At 51.4% G+C, this 21,900-nt stretch overlaps 1 protein-coding gene across 2 annotated transcripts; it reads left to right on the top strand.

Annotated features, from left to right (window-relative positions):
- The first annotated feature begins 5,480 nt into the window (after positions 1 to 5,480).
- On the top strand, positions 5,481 to 17,303 carry TRIM7 (tripartite motif containing 7). 2 transcript variants are annotated; one of them, XM_082623079.1, is made up of 7 exons: positions 5,481 to 6,338; positions 7,228 to 7,323; positions 11,540 to 11,770; positions 12,584 to 12,606; positions 12,893 to 13,008; positions 13,519 to 13,554; positions 15,675 to 17,303. In XM_082623079.1, the coding sequence occupies exons 1-7, from the start codon at positions 5,832 to 5,834 to the stop codon at positions 16,184 to 16,186; spliced, it is 1,521 nt and encodes a 506-aa protein (XP_082479205.1). In that variant the 5' UTR covers positions 5,481 to 5,831; the 3' UTR covers positions 16,187 to 17,303. The 2 variants fall into 2 exon arrangements, with proteins under 2 accessions (XP_082479205.1, XP_082479206.1); XM_082623080.1 differs by lacking the exons at positions 11,540 to 11,770; positions 12,584 to 12,606; positions 12,893 to 13,008; positions 13,519 to 13,554; positions 15,675 to 17,303 and adding an exon at positions 7,607 to 8,002.
- The last annotated feature ends 4,597 nt before the right edge of the window (positions 17,304 to 21,900 follow it).

Genomic DNA, 21,900 nt, shown 5'->3' with positions numbered 1-21,900 from the left:
TCCCCCTTGCCCTTAGGCACTAAACATCTCAAATGATAGCAGAGAGGGTTTCCCAAAATAGCCAGTGATTTTAGTTCAGTTGGTCCTGACACAGAATAGAGGAGCAGGTCATTCTGGGTCATCTTTTTTGGCCACTCTTCCTTTTGCAGGCAGTCCTCCAGAATTAGCTTGCTCTGGTTGACATTTTGTCTTCCTCCTTACCCACAATTCACATTCCCCATGACACCAGCGTGTGACTGAGACCTGCCTTTTTCCTGGGGGGACTTGCACCCTTAAACCAATGTGATATGACATAAACAGCAATGAAATAATGGGTGAGCATTTGATAATGATTGAACCTTCTCTCCTGATGCTACACAGACCATAGAAGAATGATTTTCTCAAGTTTAGTAAAGGGAAACCAGTGGCTGTTAAAGAAAAAGATGATACTGGAGTATTTTTAGACTAGTTAGAATATAGCCATGAATATATTAAACCTGGAAATAATCTTCTGTTTCAAATGAGGTTTTTAAATAAGAATATTCATGTGGATGGTTGATTAATAATTTACATATAAATTATATATAATCATTGTTTTAGACCACTTCACAAACTACATGCATGATCTAATAATTTATATATCCCCCATATGACACCAAGACCTTATATAATATCACATACAAATTTAATGTCTTATATCTGGTTGGAATCTTCTTGTCCAAGGGGAAAATTTGCCGAGTAAAAAATAACTGAGCAGGCCTTTCCAATGATGTCATGGCTTTGCAAGTGAAGAAAACATGATGGCCTCCCACAGAAACAGGACTGAAAAGAGAAAAAAATAATGTCCTGTAGAATTGGATTAGAAACCATAAATTAGAGTGACAATGTGATCTTCAAAATCTTTTGTCCAAGTATGTGCCTGTGAGAGGCAAAAGGGAGGTCCCTCTCCCTGTTGGCCCTGCAATGGTTATTATCCTATAGGACAGACAGTAAGGGGCCCTGTTAATTTTAAGGGGGTAGGGACAGTCACATGTTAGGTTTGTTGTTAAAGCATCCCGATGCCACCAAGGCAGTGTAGAAACAGTCAATCTCATTCATGACTGGTGGCAATCTCATTCATGACTGGGTCCTGTAGGACCCACAGCCTGGTGATTTGTCTATTTTACATTACAACTTCATATATACCTTGACCCAGGAATCTTACTTCTTGGGAATTTGCCAAACGGATATAAGTTCAAAAGCACAAAATGACAACGCTACATGCTTATTAACTGCAGCATTGATTGTAATAGCAAGAGATTGGAAACTATGAATATCCATCAGTAGGTGATCTGTTAAACTAGGATTCATCTACAGTGGAATATTATGCAGCTGCAAAAAAGACTGAGGAAAATTTCTATGTCTTGAGATGGAAAGATCATCAAAATATAACAGAGCTGTAATTATATTTTTGTGTAAAATAGGGGAAAACAAAAATATATTTGCATTAAAAAACTCTGGAAGAATATGTACATAGATACAAAACTTGTTACCTAAGAAGGGAGGATGGAAGTTAGATTCTTTTCACTGAATATTTTTATAAATGGTTCAATTTTTGAACAGTACAGTTTATTACCTACTCAAAAGATGTTTTAAAAACTCATTTTGTGGTGTAGCCTCTGTGGAAAATTGTATGGCAATTTCACAAAAAGTTAAACAGGGAAATACCATATATCAGCAAATCCACTTCTAGATATATACCCAAAAGAGGTGAAAGCAAGAACTCAGACATGTGTACTAATAGTACACCCATGTTCATAGCAGCATTATCCACAATCGCCAAAAGATGGAAGGGACCCAAGTGTCTATTGAGAGATAAATGGATAAACAAAATGTGGTATATACATACACTCGAATATTATGTAGCCTTAAAAGGAAGGAATTCGGACACATGCTACAACATGGAAGAACCTTGAAGACATTATGCTAAGTAAAATAAGCCAATTACAAAAGAACAAATATTGTATGGTTCATCTTATATGAGGTCCCTAGAGTAGTCAAATTCATAGAGACAGAGAGTAGAATGGTGGTTGCCAGGGGCTGGGAGAAAGATAGTTAGGGAGTTAATGTTCACTGGGTACAGAGTTGCAGCTGGGGAATATGAAAAAGTTCTGGAGATGGATGGTGGTGACGGTTGCCCAACAATGTGAATGTGTTTAAAGCCACAGAGCTGTGAACTTTAAAATGGTGAAAATGAACAACAAGGTCCTACTGTATAGCACAGGGAACTATATTCAATATCTTGTAATAAACCATAATGGAAAAGAATATGAAAAACAATCTATATATCTATATCTATCTATATTATCTTTGCTGTACATCAGAAGCTAACACAACATTGTATATCAACTATACTTCAGTTTTTTAAAATGGTGAAAGTGGTACATTTTATTATGTATGTCTTAAACAATTTTTAAAAACCCACTTTGTTAGTAGGTAAAGGATAGATTAACCAATGAACAGGAGAGTGACAACAAAACGCCCTAGTGAATATCACACACAGGGAATTTCCCCGTACAGGATTGCTTTATTTCTTCCGAAAGCTGGTCAGGCAAGGAAGTGCTTTCGTGTGACCAAAATAGACACCTCGCCCAACGTGGGGCTCGAACCCACGACCCTGAGATTAAGAGTCTCATGCTCTACCGACTGAGCTAGCCGGGCGCATATATCATGTCTACTAATTTTTACTTCAAGGTAGGATTCGAGCTGTATCTAGCTCCAGGTTTGAAGTTAGTTGGGACAAGATCTGGCCACTAAAGACAAGATTCTTAGCAGCCCCGGAAACTCAAGCTCTACCGATCGTGCTTGACTGACCGTCCCTCCTACTTCCGTCCGTTTTCTTCTTGCCCTTTTCTGCCAGCGACCTCGCCCTCTTCCATCCCTGGAAAACGTACGGCTCAGTGCAGGGAAAAACTGCGCACGCTGATGCCATCAACGAACTCACCCTGTGATTTTTCATTCCGAAGTTTAAAGGCAGGGCCGCGGGCTTGGGCTTGTAGTGGGTCAGGGCCGCCGGCTCCTCCAACCTGCGCAAACTCTACTCTTTAGGGTTTTTTCTAGTGTTCTGCAAAAACCCTGCCTTTCGAAACTTGGAAGGAAAGGAAGCAAAACTGTCACGCACACCTGTGCTGGAGATGCCGGGGATCGAACCCGGGGCCTCATACATGCAAAGCATGCGCTCTACCACTGAGCTACATCCCCACTCTCCCAAAAATGCGTTTTCCATCTTCCCTTAGTCCTTTATTGGCGAAAGGCAAGGGTGAATGAATGACATCGCCAGTCGCGACAACCCAAACGCAGCAAAGCTCGGCGGCCAGCGCCAGGAGCTGTTCCAGGGTCCTCTACTGATTCTAGGCGAGGGGACCTCTACCGAGGGTCGCCCGGAGGCGGGGGGGTGGGGTGGGGGTGGGGGTGGGGGAGAGCACAGGACCGGGATAAACCCTTGGAGGCAGCGGGGAAAAAGAAGGGAAAGTCATCCGGCACGATGCCCAAAATGAACTGTGAGCCGAAATAAGGTAAGTTAAGACTGGGTGCAGGATGTTACTTTTGTTAAACAAAAAGAGGGGGAGTGTAGCAAAATATGTAATATTTGTATAAAGTAATTCAGAATTGCAAAGTTGATTGCTTGGGATTGTAAGGGAACTGGGACGTAGGTGATGGGCAGATTTTTCACTGTTAACCGCTCTGTACATCTGAATTTTGAGCCACATTTAAATCAATTCAATCCAAGAAAAGTTTACCGAGCTCTACTGTGTTCCAAGAACTGCTCTAGAAAACTGGAGGTTCAACCGTGAACAAAACTGACATAGTCCATTACATCTATCAGCTCCTATTCCAGAGGAGGTAGAGTGCTAGAGAGAAAACAGAGCCAGCGTTGAGGGAGAGAATGTAGTAATGTGTGATTTTGAGAAGGTGACTTTTGAAAAAAGGCTTGAAGGAGATGGGACCTGAGCCATGCAGGTATCTGAGGAAAGAGAGGTCCAAGTAAAGGTAACAGCCAGTTTATAGGCCCTGAGGTAGGATCTTTCTGACATGTTATTTCAGGAATAGTAAGGAGGTCCATGTGGCAGGGGAGAGTGATAGGAGCTGAGGGTGGACAGGTTGTGTGCAGGGGATGGAGAGGAAGAATGGGTAGGGCCTTTAGACGATTGTGAAGACTTTGACTTTTACTCTGAGAGAGATGGGAGCCACAGGAGGATTTGAGCAAAGGAGAGCCCCTATCTGATGTAACATTTTAACAGGATTGTTCTCACAGCTGGATGGAGAAGATAGGGCAGGAGTGGGACAGAAGGGGAGAAAACTGTTGTGATCATCAAATTGTAGGAGATGATGCGGTGGAGGGGGTGAGAGAGTGAGGAGATGCTGAGGACTGGGAGTGGGGCCTTCGCATTTCCCCTGTCTGGGGGAGCCTCAGAGGACTCACCCCTTTGGGCCTGAGCACCTGGAGGGGTGGAGTTGTTAAATGCGATGGGGTGGGGAAGGCTGTGGGCTGAGCAGGTGGAGGGGCAGAGCAGAAGTGCATTGTGGAAACTGTGAGTGTGTGCCTCCCCCTTAGAACGCTGCATGTGGAGATGCTGCCCAGTGAGTTGGATGTGGGAGCCAGGCATCCTAGGAAGAGCTGGGCTGGGGCTTTGTACTGTGGAGCAGGGAGAGGGGCTTTTAAGCAAGAAAGTGGAAGAGATCACAAGGAAGTGAGTATAGACAGAAGTCCAAGGGTTGAGCAAGGGCAGGGAGAGGAGGAGGAAACCACTGCTGTGGCCAAGAAGTGGGTAGGAGGCCATGGAGGTGGGAGGAGAGTCAGGGAGTACAGCATCCCGGCAGGCGCTGAGAAAGGGTGTCCGGAAGGGGGAAGCATCAGAGGAGAGGGGAGGTAAGGCCTGAAAAGGGGCCTGCTTTCACCTCTGGGTTAGGATCGCTGTGGTCACTGGTGACCTTTGACAAGAGCAGTTTCTGAGGTTGGGGAAGAAAATCTGCCCCGAGTGCCCTCCAGAGGGAGTGAGGTGAGAGAGGGTGTGAGCAAATAACACTGGCAGTTCTGGGCGGTGGGTAGGGGGACTGTAGAAACGAGCTAGAGAAACAAAGGATTGGGTTTCGGAGGGGTATAACACCGAATAAAGTGGGGGAATTGACTGTAAGTGTATTACTTGCTTTAAAAAAACAAAAAGAATAAACGGGGAGGCGGGGGGACACAATCGCGGGAGAGGTAGCTACAGAAGTGGATACAAGGCCACGCTTGGGGGTCGGGGGCAAGAGTCAGGTTCCAGACTCTAAATTTAGCTCAGCACAGGGCCGGACAAACCTGAGCTCCGGGAACCTGACACTGGTCCGGCGCCAGGCCCTCGGGCTGTGCTGGGTCGGCCTCGGGCGGCAACTGGGAGTGGTGCCCAGATGGGCGTGTGCTTCCACCTGTCCTGGCCCGTTTCCCAAGGCTGACTGGGTCAGGCTGGGACGGCCTAGACAGGCTCGCGTCAGGGGTGAGAGAAGGGAGTGACGGAGAGAGGGCGCCGCGGGACCCAGGAGGCCGCGGGCCAAGGCGGGATATTGAGGGGCCCAGAACGGGAGCGCAGAGCACTGGCCTGCACTGAGATCCCCTCGCCCTGCGCTGCCCGGTCAGCTATTAAAGCGCACCCTCCCCTCACTTTTCACATCCTGGAGCACCCTCAGCTCAAGTCTCTGCCAGCAGGCGTCAGCCCCGCCCTTCTTCTTCCCGTGGGCGCTCGGAGGCCCGCCCCGGCCGCTGCGCTGGGAGCGGCGTACCGTAGGGTAGGGTAGCCTCTCCCGCGCCGCCCGACTTGGGTGAGCTGAGGGTGCGCATGGCGGCGGTGGGGCCGCGGACTGGCCCGGGCGCCGGGGCCGAGGCGCTGGCGCTGGCGGTAGAGCTGCAGGGCGAGGCGACCTGCTCCATCTGCCTGGAGCTCTTCCGGGAGCCGGTGTCCGTCGAGTGCGGCCACAGCTTCTGCCGCGCCTGCATCGCGCGCTGCTGGGATCGCCCGGGCGCCGGGGCCACCGCCGCGTCCCACAAGTTGTCCTGCTCGCTGCCCTGCCCGCAGTGTCGCGAGCCCGCGCGCCCGGGCCAGCTGCGGCCCAACCGGCAGCTGGCCGCGGTGGCCATGCTGCTGCGGCGCTTCAGCCTGCCAGCGGGCGCGCAGGGGGAACGCGGGCCTCCGGAGGCGGGGGCGGCCGGGTGCGCGCAGCACCGCGAACCGCTCAAGCTCTACTGCCAGGACGATGGACGTGCCATTTGCGTGGTGTGTGACCGCGCCCGCGAGCACCGCGCTCACGCCGTGTTACCCCTGGACGAGGCGGTTCAGGAGGCCAAGGTGAGCGGGGTCCCCACCCCTGCGCGTCCCCGGGACCCCCAGTCCCCGTTCTGCGTTCCCGCGCAGGCAGGGAGGCCCAGGTGAGCCCCTGCTTCTTTTCCCTTATCCCATCCTGCGCAGCATTGGCTTCGGGACTGAGCGCGGCTCTCCGTCTGTCACCCCCGACACCACCGATACCACCTTCCCAAACCCCTCGCGTTTCCCTTTGGGCCCCTACTGGACCGCCTGCACGGTGCCCCACAGATCTGGAGATTTTCTTTCTGTCGGTACCTGGCTTTGAGCGGTTTCTCCGTCACACCCACACATTCGCTACCCCCACTCTCAGCCCTTTCCCTGGGCATAGCTCTGTTCGGTGTTCTCACCTTCTGTGGCCGAGTGGGACGACCTTCCCAAGAGGTCGGGGTAAGGGGGTGGGTGGCTCCAGGGCTGACTAGAGAGCCAAGAGCCATCTGGGATTCTGGCACCTCCCTTTCCTGCCAACTTGCTAGGGTGTGCGCGGAGGCCTCTGGCACAGTCCCCAGTCTTTCTTTGCTCTTACCCTGCTCCAGCTCTCCCACCCAGAGGGCTTTCTGATGGTGGTGAGGAGAGCAGAAGGGAGGACTAGGCAGGTTGGGCTGCTGGGGGGCTTGATTTCAGCCTGGATGGTGCACAGATGGTCTTGAGGACGGGAGACCCTGAGACCTTTGGAGTCACCCAGCAGCTGTCCTGTTCCCTTACGTGCAGCTTGTGCAGGCTGTAGCCATCCCAACGTCCAGAGGTGGCTTCAACCCTGCCCGCCTCCTCCTCAATGAACAGGGCCTTCCCCTTCTCCTGGGTGGCTTCAGGAAGGCACACGTGGGAGTTGCCAGAACCCTCTCCCCACAGGGTCCTCCTTCTCACTCTTCCGCAGGAGCTCCTGGAGTCCAGGCTGAAGGTCTTGAAGAAGGATCTGGAGGACTATGAGGCATTTCGTTCCACCGAAGAGAAGGAGAGCAGGGAGCTCCTGGTGAGCATGGCAACCCCCAGGTTGGCTCCCCTGGGTGACAGCAGAGGGCCACCCACCACTCTGGCTAGGTGTGTGTGGCTTTGGAGTGTGTGCCTGTGGAACAGCACAGGTGCATTTTAGAAATATAGTGAGATGCATATTATAGAGGGTGACCGTGTAATTTATTATATAACCAGAGCTTTTGAGAGTGAAAGGGAGGGCTAAAATAATAATAATAATTTTTTTTTTTTTTTGCGGTACACGGGCCTGTCACCGCTGTGGCCTCTCCCGTTGCGGAGCACAGGCTCCAGACACACAGGCTCAGCGGTCATGGCGGGCCCAGCTGCTCCGCGACCTGTGGGATCTTCCCGGACCAGGGCACGAACCCATGTCCCCTGCATCGGCAGGCGGGCTCTCAACCACTGCGCCACCAGGGAAGCCCTAAAATAATTATTTTAGAACAGCTGGCTTGAAGTGGAACTGTCCAGGTGAATCAGAATGTATCGTCCCCCTAATATTACATAACACCCCAGTTAGGGTCTGTGGAGCATCTTGTAATTGAACACATTAATATTTCTATAGAGAAACATATGAATATTTATACTGAGTGTGAGCCTTCTGTCAGTCTATGGCATATTTTACCACCAAAGGAGTTGGGAAAAAAACTTTTTTTCATTGTTAGAGTTTTTTAGATTTTGAAATCGAGGCTAGGGGAGAGGGGTTGGGGGGATGGGGGAGGGAAAGGCAGAGCTGCTCCCCACCCAGCAGAGGGCAGGAGGTTCCGGGACTTGGGTTTTCAGCAGCCGATTGTGCTAGCACCCGCCCTGCCCAGCGCTTGGGGTGATATTTTGTCTTCCTTGAAGTGGAACAGGAAAGTGAAATGGGGTTCATTTTGGTTAAGGTGGGCAAATGTGGGTCACTGTCATTTTCTATCTCGAAAATTCAGTTCCTAGCTCAAAAACTAGGGGTTAAGAGAATGAAAGGATCCACTAAGCCCTGTTAGGGCAGAGCTCTGAAGTTCTGGAGTTGGAAAATGGAGGGAGAGGAACCTGAGGGCTGCCCCACCTTAAGGGAAGGAGGTGTGGGGTGAAGGGGAGGACCCTGTGTACAGGTGCCCCAGGGTCCTTTCCTGACCCTGAACTGCATCTGGTACACCTGCATCCCATGCACATCTCAGGCATTCTCTTCTGAACATTCACTTCCCTCCACAAGGAAGGGCTCACCCCTCACCCCCTCCAGATCTCCACCCTGCTCTGCTGGAAAAAAGAGGAAGCATGTGGCTCTTTGGCCATTGCTGTACATCTGTGATCCAGAGGGCCTTCTCCAGCTTGGGCAGCTTCATGGTCTCTGACCCCACACCCCATGACATTGCTTAGCACTTTCTACTCTGTCCTACCCCCACCCAGCCAACCCCCCTCTGGCCCACACATCCTTTATGATTACAAAATACCTGCTTAATGAGACAACCATTGCTGCTATGCGAACAAGGAGAATGAAGATTTTTATTTGAAAATGCTCTTACCATTTAGAGGACTAGTTCTCAACTGGTGGCAATTTTGGGCCCCAGGGGACATTTGGCTATGTCTGGAGATATTTTTGGTTGTCAACACTGGGGCAAGGGTGCTACTGGTGTTTACCGGTAGAGGCCAGGGTACTGCTTAAACATCCTGCAATGCGTAGGACAGCCCTCCACCACAAATAATTACCTTGCCCCAAATGTCAATAGCGCCGAGGTTGCAAACCCCGATTTAGAGTATTTTGGTAAGTATTGTCCCACTTGTGTTATTTCCTTGGGAGACCATATGCTACAATTGCAAGAAGCTTGGACTCTGGGGTCAGACTCCCTGGATTAGAATCCTGACTTCCCACTTCCTGGTAATGCACCTCTCTGTCTTGGTCTTCTCATTCGTAAATCAGGATGAGAGTGTACCCACGTCGCTGGGTGGTTGTCAGCACTGAGGGGGTTAACGCCTGTAAAGTTCCCTGTGCTGCTGCTGCCCGCTTGCCCAACATCCTGAAGACTGGGGAGCAGTGACCTGAACCCAGGTCTCCTGACTTCAGAACCCACTTACAGTCTCCTCTTCCAGCCACCTCCTCCTCCCCTAGAGTTTTCAGGGAAGAGGAACTTTGACATTTGAGCTTGTGCTGGAGGGATGGAATCCTTCTCACTGGCCATGAGGGGCCTCACTTGTTATATCATGCAGAGTCCCTCCCAGGTATTCACGTAAAGAATCCAGAGGATCAGGAGCGAGAGTCTGTGTCTGAAAACACAGGGGTGAAAGTCCTGTGGATGGTGGTAATGGGAAGCACAGAATAGAAAGCTTGCACACAGCGGCCTCTTCCTTAGGTCGTTGTGGGTGTGCTGTTTACCTCTGATCACTGGCATTGATTTTCCTTCCTTCTTTCTACTTTTCTGCATTTCCGGGTTTTGTATTATGAACTTGTGTTGCCTTTCCAATTGCTAAACAGAAAAGGTGCTCTTTAAAATGAAGTAAAGTGAAGAGTGAAAGTTGGAGGGGTGACAAATGTTAAAGTACAAAATTCAAATGAGTAAAATTTAAAGATCTGATTGGCTTTATTCAGTGATTCATAAATCAGCCAACATCCCATCTCGCAGAAAGAAAGAAGTTCTGAAGAGCTGTACGAGGCAAGAGACTTTACAGGCAGAGGAAGCAGCAACAAGGAAGTTGTACTAGGCAAAAAAGTGGGTTGGCCACAGAGGCTCATGAGTAGAATAGTTGTTTTGATGGTTAAGAAGGCTTTTCATTGGCCCAACAGCATGGGCTCCCACTCACCAAGAATGATCTAGCAACTGCTGCTGCCCAGTGTTCAGCCTGGCAGCAACAGAACCACTGCAGAGGCCTGATACATCATCCTTGAAGGAAACCAGTTACTTGGTAGCAGATGGATTGCACTGGACCTCTTCCACCCTGGAAGGGACAGCATTTTATCTTGGCTGGAACTGACACATTTCTAAGAGTTGTCTTTTCTGCCTGCAGAGCCCAAGCCAGCACTACTAAGGACTTATAGACTATTTGATTCATCAACATGGTTTATGATCCCAAAGTAGTTTGGGTGTCTGATTAGAGAGAGAATTTAAACATAAGAAGTGCTGTGAAGGTAGAAGTATTTTAAATTTCTTTCCAGTCTTGCAGTTTTGATATCCTATTAGCACATGTTTTTAATGCTGTGAATATGCTTCTTTAAATGTGAGACCTGCCACCATCTCTCCATGTAGATACTTGCCTCACCCTTGCAGCCTAACAATGAATTAGGGTACTTTGTTGACCTGCTTGTCTGACAGCCAGTGACATCAATGATTTACTTTAAGTTTCTATGTCTTAAAATGAGTTTTCATCAGCAGCCCCCACTCCACAAAGGTTTTGCTTCAAAGCCACACCTTAAAGTTGCCTTATAAATCATATTAAATCATTGCTGAAAATGTTGAACTAAACCAAAATGAGAAGAGTTATACAGCATTATGTCTGAGATCTCAGTGTGTGCCATCAAAGATGTTTCCCAACTCTACAATAACTTGAAACCATCATGTGTTTGGATGCTCTAATTTCAGCGGAATAAAGATCATAAATTTGGTCACACACACAAAAAAGTGGGTTGGCTATTGCAAAGTTGCTTTCCCTGTAGGGGATGGCAGGGGTTTGTCAGGCAGATTACTGAACAAATACTGATCAGGCCATTCCTTATAGGCTGGTTTAAGATAACATTTGTGGGAGAGCCGAAACTGTCATTAGGTCTCGGTTTGGTGATGTGGGGCTTAACATAAGCGACTCCATTTGGGGCCTTGTTTTGAACACAAAATAAATGTGTTTGGGGACCTCAGTTTAATCCTTACAGTGACTGCAGGAGGCACTATTTTATCCCTCCCACTTTTCAAATACGGAAACTGCAGCCCTGGGGGGTTCTGGGGTGAGTCTGAAGTTGCCCTAGGTTGGTGGGAGAGCCTAGGTTGGTGGGAGAGCCCAGGTCTAAAGAGACACATGAGCGCAACTGTGACAGGGAAAGGGAAAGCACGTGTTGAGGCTGCTGCGTGCTCGGAATTGGGACGTTTAAACTAGAGCGTGTGCATGGTGGGCGTGCATGCGTGAGTCTCTGACCCCTGAGCCGTGAGGGGGATGGACCCCTGCCCTGTGGGATGGCTCAGAGGCTTCTATCCGAATGCTGTATCTCAGATGCCCACATCCCTTTGCCCTCTTCAACTTCACCTCTCCTGGGACAGAAGCAGATGGCAGCCGAGCGAGAGAAGGTTGGGGCGGAGTTCCAGGCTCTGCGGGCCTTCCTGGTGGAACAGGAGGGCCGGCTCCTGGGCCGCCTGGAGGAGCTGTCCCGGGAGGTGACACAGAAGCAGAATGAGAACCTGGCCCAGCTTGGGGGTGAGATTGCCCAGCTCTCCAAGCTCAGCAGCCAGATCCAGGAGACAACTTGCAAGCCTGATCTTGACTTTCTCCAGGTGAGCCTGGCTTGCCCAGGGTGTACGTCATTTATCCTAAAGCAGGAGGCATGAATTTATCCCTCCCACTTTTCAAATGAGGAAATAAGAACGGCAGCGAGAACAGAATCAGATCCTATGAGTTTAGTAGAATCACACATCTGGAGCCAAAGTGGACTAGAGAGGGGAGCGCTGATTTTCCTGGGGTTAGAGGTCTGAAGGGATGTGGTAAAAACTTTCTTGACCATGGTCCACAATAATATATCTTACAATGTATTCTGTTATATACATTGTGACAGAAGTCACAGAAAATGACCCTTACCTCTACTACATGTGATGCACTTTGATGTTTTTTATTCTGTCTTATTTCCTTCTAAAATAAAGAGTCACAATCCACTAAATAAACTTCACAAGTCACAAATGGATCAAGAATGGTCATTTAAGGGAATTCCCTGGACTCTGTACTTCCACTGCCGGGGGCCTGGGTTCAACCCATGGTCAGGTACTAAGATACCACAAAGCCATGAGGCCAAAAAAAACAAAAAAGGTCATTTAAAAGGCACTAATCTGAGTGATGACCAGTTGTTGCATAAGAGCTGTCACTTGTCTTGGGTGATGTTGAAAGCAGAGGCAACACTGGGTCCTAGCACTTGGCTCCAGTGATGATTCTGTAATAAATGGGAGCATCGGGAAGCTGTTGCCACCTGGGGCCCATGCAGGAGGTAGGGGGTGATACACCTGCTTACTGCTTATTCCCCTGGAAGGAGGGAAGGGGCCAGTTTTATTTTCTCAAAGGTGAATGCTGATTTGGCTTTCTCTCATTGTTCTTTCCAGGAATTCAAAAACACACTAAGCAGGTGAGTGGACCTAACAATACCTTGGGCCTCTCTAAGCTGGCTCTTCTTTTCCACTTAGCTTCCTCTCTTCATCCCCCACCCCTGACCTCTCACCTCCCGATGCCCCCACTGCCTTACCTGGGTACCTTCTGAGGCAAACATCTGCTGCCTGGCCATGGGTATTCGGTACGAGGTCAGGCTCTCCTTTTCACCTCTCCCCACCCAGAGGCCCTCACCATCCTAATTGTCAAGCCCAGTGGGAGTGGGACAGTGGTAGTGGGTCTTCCTCAGGGTCCTTGTCCTGCAGGTGCAGCAATGTGCCTGCCCCCAAGCCAACCACAGTCTCTGCTGAGATGAAGAATAAAGTCTGGAATGTTTCTCTCAAGACCTTTGTCTTAAAGGGGCTGTTCAAGAAGTTCAGAGGTAGGGGCTTGTGTGTGGGGCTGGGCCCTGCAGTCCTGGTGGTGATGGTGTGTTTCTGGTGGTTTGGGGTCCTGAAGATGTGCCTTTCCAAAAGCTGTATGATAAAACAGGAACTAGGGTGTGTCAAGGCCAGACTGGTTCGGGGAGGCGGTGGTGGCTAATTTATTTAGAACCCCCACCCCTACCCCAGGGCATGAAGCTTCCCCTGGGGACAGATGGAGTAGAGAGGCACTGGGGGCAGAAAGAAGGATGAGGAGGGAGAGCTCAGCTCAGAGTGGCTCCAGACAAAAGAGGGGGAAGTGGGAGAGTAGAACTAGAATACAGCCCCCTCCCCGCCCCCATGATTGGCCCAGCACTTGCCCATCAACTCTAGGGTATCTGGGGAGTGAGTGAACCCCCAGATTTAACACTTACAGGGGCTGTCAGTGTCAAGAGGTGGTGTCACCACTGTTCCCAGATAGAAATTTCCCATGTCATTCACACACAACCTGCTTTGTTTCTCCTCTTCAGAGGATCTTCGGGGAGAACTGGAGAAAGAGGAAAAAGGTATGATGGCTGTTTTAACAGTGAGTGCCCGTCAACTGGCCATGCAGAGATCCAGTGACTGTCCCCCGGGGCTCTGTGCATGGTTGGTTCCTTCCGCCCATCCACCTCAGCAACTTTGCCATCGACTGCCCTTTCTTCCTCATCCTCACAATTCTGATTCCTTCAGGCCACAGTGGGGCCCATAGGCCCATAAGTTGTTCCAGAGCAGGAGTGCCCTGCACCTTGAGATACTTAGATCAGGGAGTGCTTGTCGGTCACCTGGACAAGCCTCTCTTCCCTGCTCCCAGAGAGATGGAGACCTCTCCTGGGGACAGGGATTGTGTGCAGGGGTCGGGGGAAGCAGGGGGAGACTGAAGACTGGAAGGGAGGTGGTTATCACTCCTGCAGGGCTCTGGGGTGAGTGGGATCTAACCCCAAGGGGAAGGGAAATGGGGAGGGGAGGGCACATATTCCTGATGCTGACCTGATGCTGACTGAGCTAAATCAGATTTTACTCGGGAAGAATCTAAACCAACTGAGTCAGAGTATGTCCTCCTCTGCTTAGGACCCTGTGACAGCCCTGCCCCTCTCACTCAGTGAGGGCTGGAGGTTTTTTATTTGTTTGTTTTTTTAATTTTTTTTGCGGTACACGGGCCTCTCACTGTTGTGGCCTCTCCCGTTGGGGAGCACAGGCTCCGGACGCGCAGGCTCAGCGGCCATGGCTCACGGGCCCAGCCGCTACTGCGGCATGTGGGATCTTCCCGGACGGGGGCACGAACCCGTGTCCCCTGCATCGACAGGCGGACTCTCAACTACTGCGCCACCAGGGAAGCCCAGGCCTGGAGTTCTTGCAGGGGTCTTCAAGGCCCTAGGGATCTGGCCTCACTGCACACTCTTCCCCTGGTTCACTCCGTGCAGCCACACACAGTCCTTGCTGCTCCTGGAAGGCACCAAGCACACAGCTACTTAAGGGCCTTTGCACTGCACCGGCTATGCCAGGGCCTGGAACACCCTTCCCCCAGACAGCTGCATATCTCACTTCCTCATCTCCTTGACGTCTGTGCTCAAATGCAGGTTTTCAGTAAGGCCTTCCCTGGCCCCTCTAGTTGAAATTACAGCCTGCTCTCCTGATCTCTCTCATTTATTGTCTCTCCTCCTTCTCCCCATAGAAAGGAAGCTTCAGGAGGGCAGGGATACTCCACTGTGGGATTCTCAGGGCCTAGAACAGACCTGGAACATAGTAGCACTTACAACAAGTGTGCATATTTTAACTTTTTTATTATGGAAAATTTCAAACATAAACTAAAGTAGACAGAAGAGCATAACGCGTATTATGTACTCATCACACACCTTCATCAATTATTGACTCGTGGCTAGTATTTTTCATAAACACCCCTACCCACTGCTTCCCACTGGATTATTTCGCAGCAAACCACAGATAACTCTCATTTCCGTAAATATCTCAGTATGTTGTCTCTAAAGAGATAGACTTTTAAAAAAACATAAACACAAAACCTTAAAAAAGCAAACACAAAACCAACATCATAACTAAAAAATTAATGATTCTTTCCAGTATCTAGGGTCTGAAATTCCCCACTTGTCTTTTTTTTATTTTATTTTTTCAATTGAAGTATAATTCATTTACAATGTTTTGCCAATCTCTGCTGTACAGCCCCAATTGTCTTTTTGTTTTCCTCTTTTGGGCTGCCTTGGGTCTTCATTGCTGCACGCGGGCTTTTCTCTAGTTGTGAGAGCGGGGTCTACCCTTCGATGCGGTGCACGGGCTTCTCGGGCTTCCGAAGTTGTGGCTCGCGGGCTCTAGAGCGCAGGCTCAGTCGTTGTGGCGCAGGGGTTTACTTGCTCCACCTGTGGGATCTTCCGGAACTAGGGCTCGAACCTGTGTAGCCTGCTGTGGCAGGCATAGTCTTAACCACTGCGCCAGTAGGCAAGGCCCCCCCACCTCTTTTAAATTGGATTTGTCAATCTGTTTGAATTGAGATCCAAATGAGGTCTATAAATTGCCTTTCCGTGATTTCAACACCTACTTAATGAGGGGGCGGTGGGAGTGGGGCGAGGGGAGCCGCGCAAGGACGCTGCATGGGTTGTCTCTCCCTGTCTTCCCCCCTCCCCAAACCCCACAGTGGAGCTGACCTTGGACCCCGACACGGCCAACCCCCGCCTCATCCTCTCTCTGGATCTTAAGAGCGTGCGCCTTGGACAGCGGGCCCAGGACCTGCCCAGCCACCCGCGCCGCTTCGACACCAACACGCGAGTTCTGGCATCCTGCGGTTTCTCCTCCGGGAGGCACCACTGGGAGGTGGAAGTGGGCTCCAAGGACGGCTGGGCCTTCGGCGTGGCACGTGAGAGCGTGCGCCGCAAGGGCCTCACGCCCTTCACCCCCGAGGAGGGCGTCTGGGCGCTGCAGCTCAACAGCGGGCAGTACTGGGCGGTGACCAGCCCTGAAAGGACGGCCCTCAGCTGTGGGCACCTGTCCCGCGTGCGGGTCGCCCTGGACCTGGAGGTGGGGGCCGTGTCCTTCTACGCTGCGGAGGACATGCACCACATCTACACCTTCCGTGTCAACTTCCAGGAGCGCGTGTTCCCCCTTTTCTCTGTCTGCTCCACTGGCACCTACTTGCGAATCTGGCCTTGAGGGGCATTGCCCGGCCTCCCTGAGGGGGTCAGTCGATCAAGGGTGAACTCCTCCTAGCCCTGGCTGCCCATGGGAAGGCACGGTGCCCTCAGATGGAGCCTCCTGGTCACTCTAGGTATGCCCTGCAGACTCTTGCCCCAGGCTGCCTTAGAGGGGCTTCTGCAGACTACAACATCAAAGACATGAGAATGGGCTGTTGGGGACAAGGGCTCTGAGGTCAGTTGAGCAGGGGAAGAGATGCTTTGGACCCTCCTGGCATGTCTCCTGCCTGTTGTCTGCGTGTGGATTTGGCCTGAGCTGTGAGGAGGTGGACGTGGATGAGGACAGGAGCCCAGCTCCACCAGAGGTGCTTCCTACCACTGCCCCAACTCAGCAGGGCTTCTGGTTCTGTGGATCAAAACCAAGCTCTGGTCCTGTGCCATCCTCAGTTGCAAGGGGGCAGGTTCCTGCCAGGCCAATCAGGTTCATGATCCCTTCTGCTTTGCCTTCCTGTCAGCTGCCAGCTCTGCCTTCAGAGACCTGAATCTAGCTGGCCTGACGAAGTTGTCTACTCAGGGAGGATCACTGTACTTCCAGCTCAGTGGAGAGTTTGGGCCGGAACTGGTAGGAGACCCTTGATCTGTACATGAGGGAAAAGCCCAGGGTAACAGCATATAGGCATTGCTGCCATCCAATGTGGCTTAGCCTGATGACAGAGTGGAAATGTACAATACAGCCTCGGCCACAGTGACTGCTCCGTGTTCTCAAGTTTGCCTAAACCCTTTTCAAGTGCCAAAGTACAGTCTCCCTTGGGTAAGGAGACCAAAGATTCTGGAATTTTGAAACTCAAGGCGGCACGTATAATTTTACAGAAGCAACTAACACCAGCATGGAAATGCACAGAGCATAGGCATGCCCTTGACAGACACTTCTGGAGCTTCCCAAATGTATGCCAACAGCAGAAGACCCTGGTGCCAAGGCCTGCTCAGCCTGTACCCTGGAGGGTGTGATTCCCTTGGCTAATTGTTCCCCAGCTTCTGCATGGCTGGGCTTCTGGGAGAGTGGAGGTGGGCTGTTCCCTGCTTAGGGTGCTCCAGGAAACGGGGATGGGGAGATGGAAATACAGACTGTGAGCTCATTTCTAGGGTGCCTTGGCTCATTCTTTTTTTGCGGTACGCGGGCCTCTCACTGTCATGGCCTCTCCCATTGCGGAGCACAGGCTCTGGACGTGCAGACTCAGCGGCCATGGCTCACGGGCCCAGATGCTCCACGGCATGGGGGATCCTCCCGGACCGGGGCACGAACCCGCGTCCTCTGAATCGGCAGGCGGACTCTCAACCACTGTGCCACCAGGGAAGCCCATTGGCTCATTCTTAACTCCCCCAGTCTGAATGCAAGAGCACAGTTATGAGCAAAGGTTTCTGCCAGACTGGGTGAGCATGTGTGTTTATCTGTGTGAGGAACGTTTGCATGTGTGTTTATATCTCAGATCTCAGGAACGGGGGGCGGGGCCGTGTGGATTTTGGAGAGGGCATTTATGAGCATGCGTATAGGGTTTAGGTGCAAGCAAACATAGGTCAGTATGGTCGCACCCTATTTTTGATTTGTAATTGTAAAATATTAGCCACCCCATATTTAGGTGAAAGCCAAAGGTTTCCTTCCCCCACTACCTAGCTACCCAGCTAGATGAAATCCACTCTCAGACCTAATTCTGTCCTGCACACATTGTTTAGATAGACATGTTGGCATGCAGGGGCAGTGACCATCAAACAGTCTGATCTGCAAGCATCTTGGAGTTTCCATGCTCTGTCCCTGAGATACTTCAAGCACACTTTGCATACAAGGGACGGTAAGAGAGATGTTCTTGTCGGGGCAGGCATGAAACTTTTCTAGAGGCAATCCAGAGATATAGCACTAGGCAGTCAGAATCCAGTGTCCTATGGGCTGGGGACAGGACCACTGAAGAGTCCAGCCTATAGCAGCATCCCAGAGGATGAACCCTATGTGGTGTTCATACATAGGGAGTAGCTCTAGAACACTTTAGCTAATCCATGTATTTGGATACCACTGATTTCCACAAGGAAAATCCATTTCTAACATTCACTTATTAATTAAATTGCCTAATGCTATCATCAAGCCTTAATGTTATCCAGGCTTGTATGGCTTTTGGATTGAGTAGCACAATTACCCTTTATATCATCTAACAACTGTGCTGAAGTACTGCAACACATTACAGGTCACAGAAGGTAGGGTGACTGTAGGTTCAGGTCTGGGCACTGCAGGGATGGCTGTGTTTATATTTTCAGCTTTTGTGTTTGTGAATGTGATTGTGTGTCTATCAGAGTTTGCAGAATAACCATGTAGATATATACAAATTCGAAGAGATGGAACAACAGTTACATAACAATTACACATGGACAGTACGACAGATGTTCTCTCTTGGTCACTAGGGTGGTGCAGTGACTTAGGATGTCACAAGGCTGGTGTGAGAGTATGCCTGTGTGTGTGCATTTTCCTCTCCCATCCTTTGACCATCATAAGATCTCTGAGATGTCTGGGCCTCTGAGAGCAATGACTGGCCTAACTTGGGTTCCTTCTGACTCCATCCATTCATTGGTCCTAGATCCTTGTGAGCTGCTGAGACATGAAAACCCACATCCTTGAAACTAGACCCTCGCACCACTCCTCAGCATCCAGACAAGAGGGCACGTAGGGACCTTCCTCTGGCCTGGCCACCCAGTGACCTAAGTCATCTGACCTTGCAGGGACCAAAGGGTGGGTTGGGCCATCAGACCAAGTTCCACCAACTACAGCCGTAGGTTCTGACCATTTCCGGGCTCCTGTCCCTCACCTGGGCTCTCAATCACTTCCCTTTGCCCCGTGGGCCCTTTTGGGGGCCCCGATGGAACCAGCTCTCCCAAAATTCAAGACGAGCCCCTAAGGATTTCCTTTTCCTAATTTGCCGTAAGTTGCGGTAGGGGCTAGGGACCTCCTGTCCCGTTCCAGTCCTTCACACATCGACATTTTGATTTTCCCACCTTTCTCTACAAATCTTTCCCTCCTGATCACCCACCCAGCCCAGACCTGTATTCCTCTCAGGACAGGCATACTGACACCCTTCCTCTAGCCCTCCTCTCAGAGCCACGACCTCGGACCCCTACTGTCATAGGACCTCTATCCTCAACAAGTTTTCGCCCCAGACCCCAAAGCCGTGCGGAAGACCCCGGGTCCTCCTCGTATTCAGCCCATTGGTGGCCCCGCCCCCTCCCGCAGCGCGCCCCGCCCTCACCAGATCTTTCACAGCTTCCGCTCCCCAGAGGGCGCAACGCCGCCCTGTCTCCTCTGGGCTCTCTCCCAGGATTTGCAGCTCGGCCCGCGACGCTGACACTGACGCCGCAGCTGAGGTGGCGGCAGCCGGACGGGGCGCTCACTGGTCGAGGGACGTGGGACCCGCCTGTCGTCACTTAACTCCTGCATGTTGGTGTCTGCGGCTGCGCGGTGACCAGTGTCTGCGGCTGCGCGGTGACCAGAGCGGTGTCAAGTACTCGTGCGCAGAAAGGCGATTCGCAGTTGGCTCCATAGCTCAGGGGTTAGAGCACTGGTCTTGTAAACCAGGGGTCGCGAGTTCAAATCTCGCTGGGGCCTGCTACAATATTTTTCCATCCCTCTCTTCTGAAGAGCTGAAAATGCATACCCCAACACGAATTTCCGCCATTACGTGTTTTTGCCCCTCGAGTGCCCCTTAAATGCTTGGCACCCTTCGGTCCCTCCCTCCCGTCTACTCTCGCGAAGATCCAGACCCACTGCGTCCCTCGCTTTGAGATCACAGGTTCTGCTGGCCCCGCGCGCCTTCTCCCCCGCGACCCCTCTCTCGCTTCCTTATGCGCGCCCTCTCCGCGAGTTCACGGCGGGTCTTTCCGTTCCCTTCCTGTCGCTCCACTCGGCCAGGGGCTTGCCCTGGTCTCTAATTCTTTCTGCGTTGCTTGGGGGATCACCTGTGAAAGCCCTCCCGCCCCCGCCCCCGCCCCCTGGGAATCTACTATTTTAGTCGAGAGTGGAGCGATGTTTAAGACCCCGCGTAGCTTGCCATTGGTCCCCGCAGGGGCTTCTTTAATGAGGTGGCCTTCCAGTAGGGCAGTCACATAGTAGTTGAAGAATCCCGGGAGTCCGGGACGCGCAGGTGCCTCAGCGTGCCCGTGTGGGGCGAGTCCCTTCGGGTCTTGATGGAAAGCTTGCCTCTTTGGATGGGAGCTGGCTTGTGTGAGGGAGGGAAGTGGGTATCTCCTCTGCCACGCCCCCCACTCACCTCATTCTCCCCTCCTGGGCGTCTACCCAGGTTCCCGCGAGCGGTTTTCTCTCTTCTGGTGAGAAGGAGGCCCGGGTTCTGTTATCGAAAGCTGATCCAAGCTAGACCTCACGTGGGATGGCGACTCGCTCAGGGCTTTTCTGAGGGTCCTCATCCGCTGGAGAGAGGGCTCCAGCGCTCTCGGATGACGCGGCGGGGCCTAGTCAGGGCTCTGCTTCTGCCAAGGCCCCCCGGATGGGTCATGCCCGCGAAGGCCACGGCGGGCGGGCGGGCGGGCGCCCGAGACCTCTAGCGGGCCTGGTTCTGCCCATTGGGCAGGGGGCCCCATGTTCACTGAGGATTTAGGGTCATTTTGTACACTTGACTTCCGTTAACAGAATAAATAAGTCAGAAGGTCAGCATGTATTACTGTTTTTTGTTTGTTAAAAGGAAAACTAAATAGTTGTTTTAAAAAAAGACTGGAAGCGAATGTGACAAAGTTACACTTTTTAGGTCCAGGTGTCACGAGTGTGGACATTTGTTTGCACTTCTCTATATAATTCCACAGAGAAGAGAAGCGAATGCTTACAACACGGAGGCGGTAGTGACTGGGAGGCCAAGGACGCACAGCCGCCGGAAGCAGAGGAGAGCCCACCCAACGCAGAGTGCGCACGGGAGGAGGGGAAGACCACAGCAGGTGGGGATGGAGTGCGTTAGCCTCGTGGTCTCCAAGGAAGAGGCCGAGAGGAGGAGCGGCAACGAGTAGAGAGGTCAGGTCAGAGGGCTGAGCAAGATCTCGGAGAGTGGCAATGGAAAAAATAGCACTTTTTTCCCCTCGGAGTAGGTTAACCACCATTCGTCTCCCTCTTTTGTAACAGCCATCCGTGTAGGGAATTTCTCTGCTGGTGGCACAAAAATAAACTTTTGGGTCCACTCTGAGTGGATTTTCGTGAACTTTGAAAGCAGTGATCCCAGGAATCACTGCTTTTTACTACTAAATAACCCAGTGGAATTGGAGGAGGAAAGCGCCCGCACAGCCCGGGCCTCTCGTTCACTGGGCGGGTGACTGTTCTGGGGCGATCCCGGGAGAACGCAGCTAGGGCGCCGCGTGTGTGCGTGTGCGTGCGCGCACCGATGCTAGCCTCGGGGGGCTGCGCACCAACTACCGTGGTCGGTCCCCCTTTGAGGGAGCGGGGTTCCTGGCCATCTCATTTATGCTTCTCATTTCTCACTTCCGTACACTTCCTGAATATTTTGCAAATAAGTATATGTTGTTTTTAACATTTTCATAAAACGATAAAGAAAAGCCCCCCCCCCAGCCCCCCCTCCTGCCCTTACCAGGCGCTTCATAGGAAGGAACTACCCAGGTTTCATTTCGTCTGTCGCGGCTCGGGACCTAGTCCATCCCGCCTCCACTACAAGCCCGGCTCCCGGTTCTCTCCAGGAGACC

The sequence above is a fragment of the Mesoplodon mirus genome (assembly GCF_964341445.2).
Source record: "Mesoplodon mirus genome assembly, chromosome: 5".
Classification (NCBI taxonomy): domain Eukaryota; kingdom Metazoa; phylum Chordata; class Mammalia; order Artiodactyla; family Ziphiidae; genus Mesoplodon; species Mesoplodon mirus.
This window is presented reverse-complemented; position numbering and strand designations above follow the sequence as displayed.

Coding starts and splice junctions, on each gene's coding strand:
- TRIM7 (XM_082623079.1), top strand. CDS start 5,832: ATGGCGGCGGTGGGGCCGCGGACTGGCCCGGGCGCCGGGGCCGAGGCG. Junction 11,771..12,583: donor CTGATCTTGACTTTCTCCAG/GTGAGCCTGGCT, acceptor TGTTCTTTCCAG/GAATTCAAAAACACACTAAG. Junction 13,555..15,674: donor ACTGGAGAAAGAGGAAAAAG/GTATGATGGCTG, acceptor CAAACCCCACAG/TGGAGCTGACCTTGGACCCC.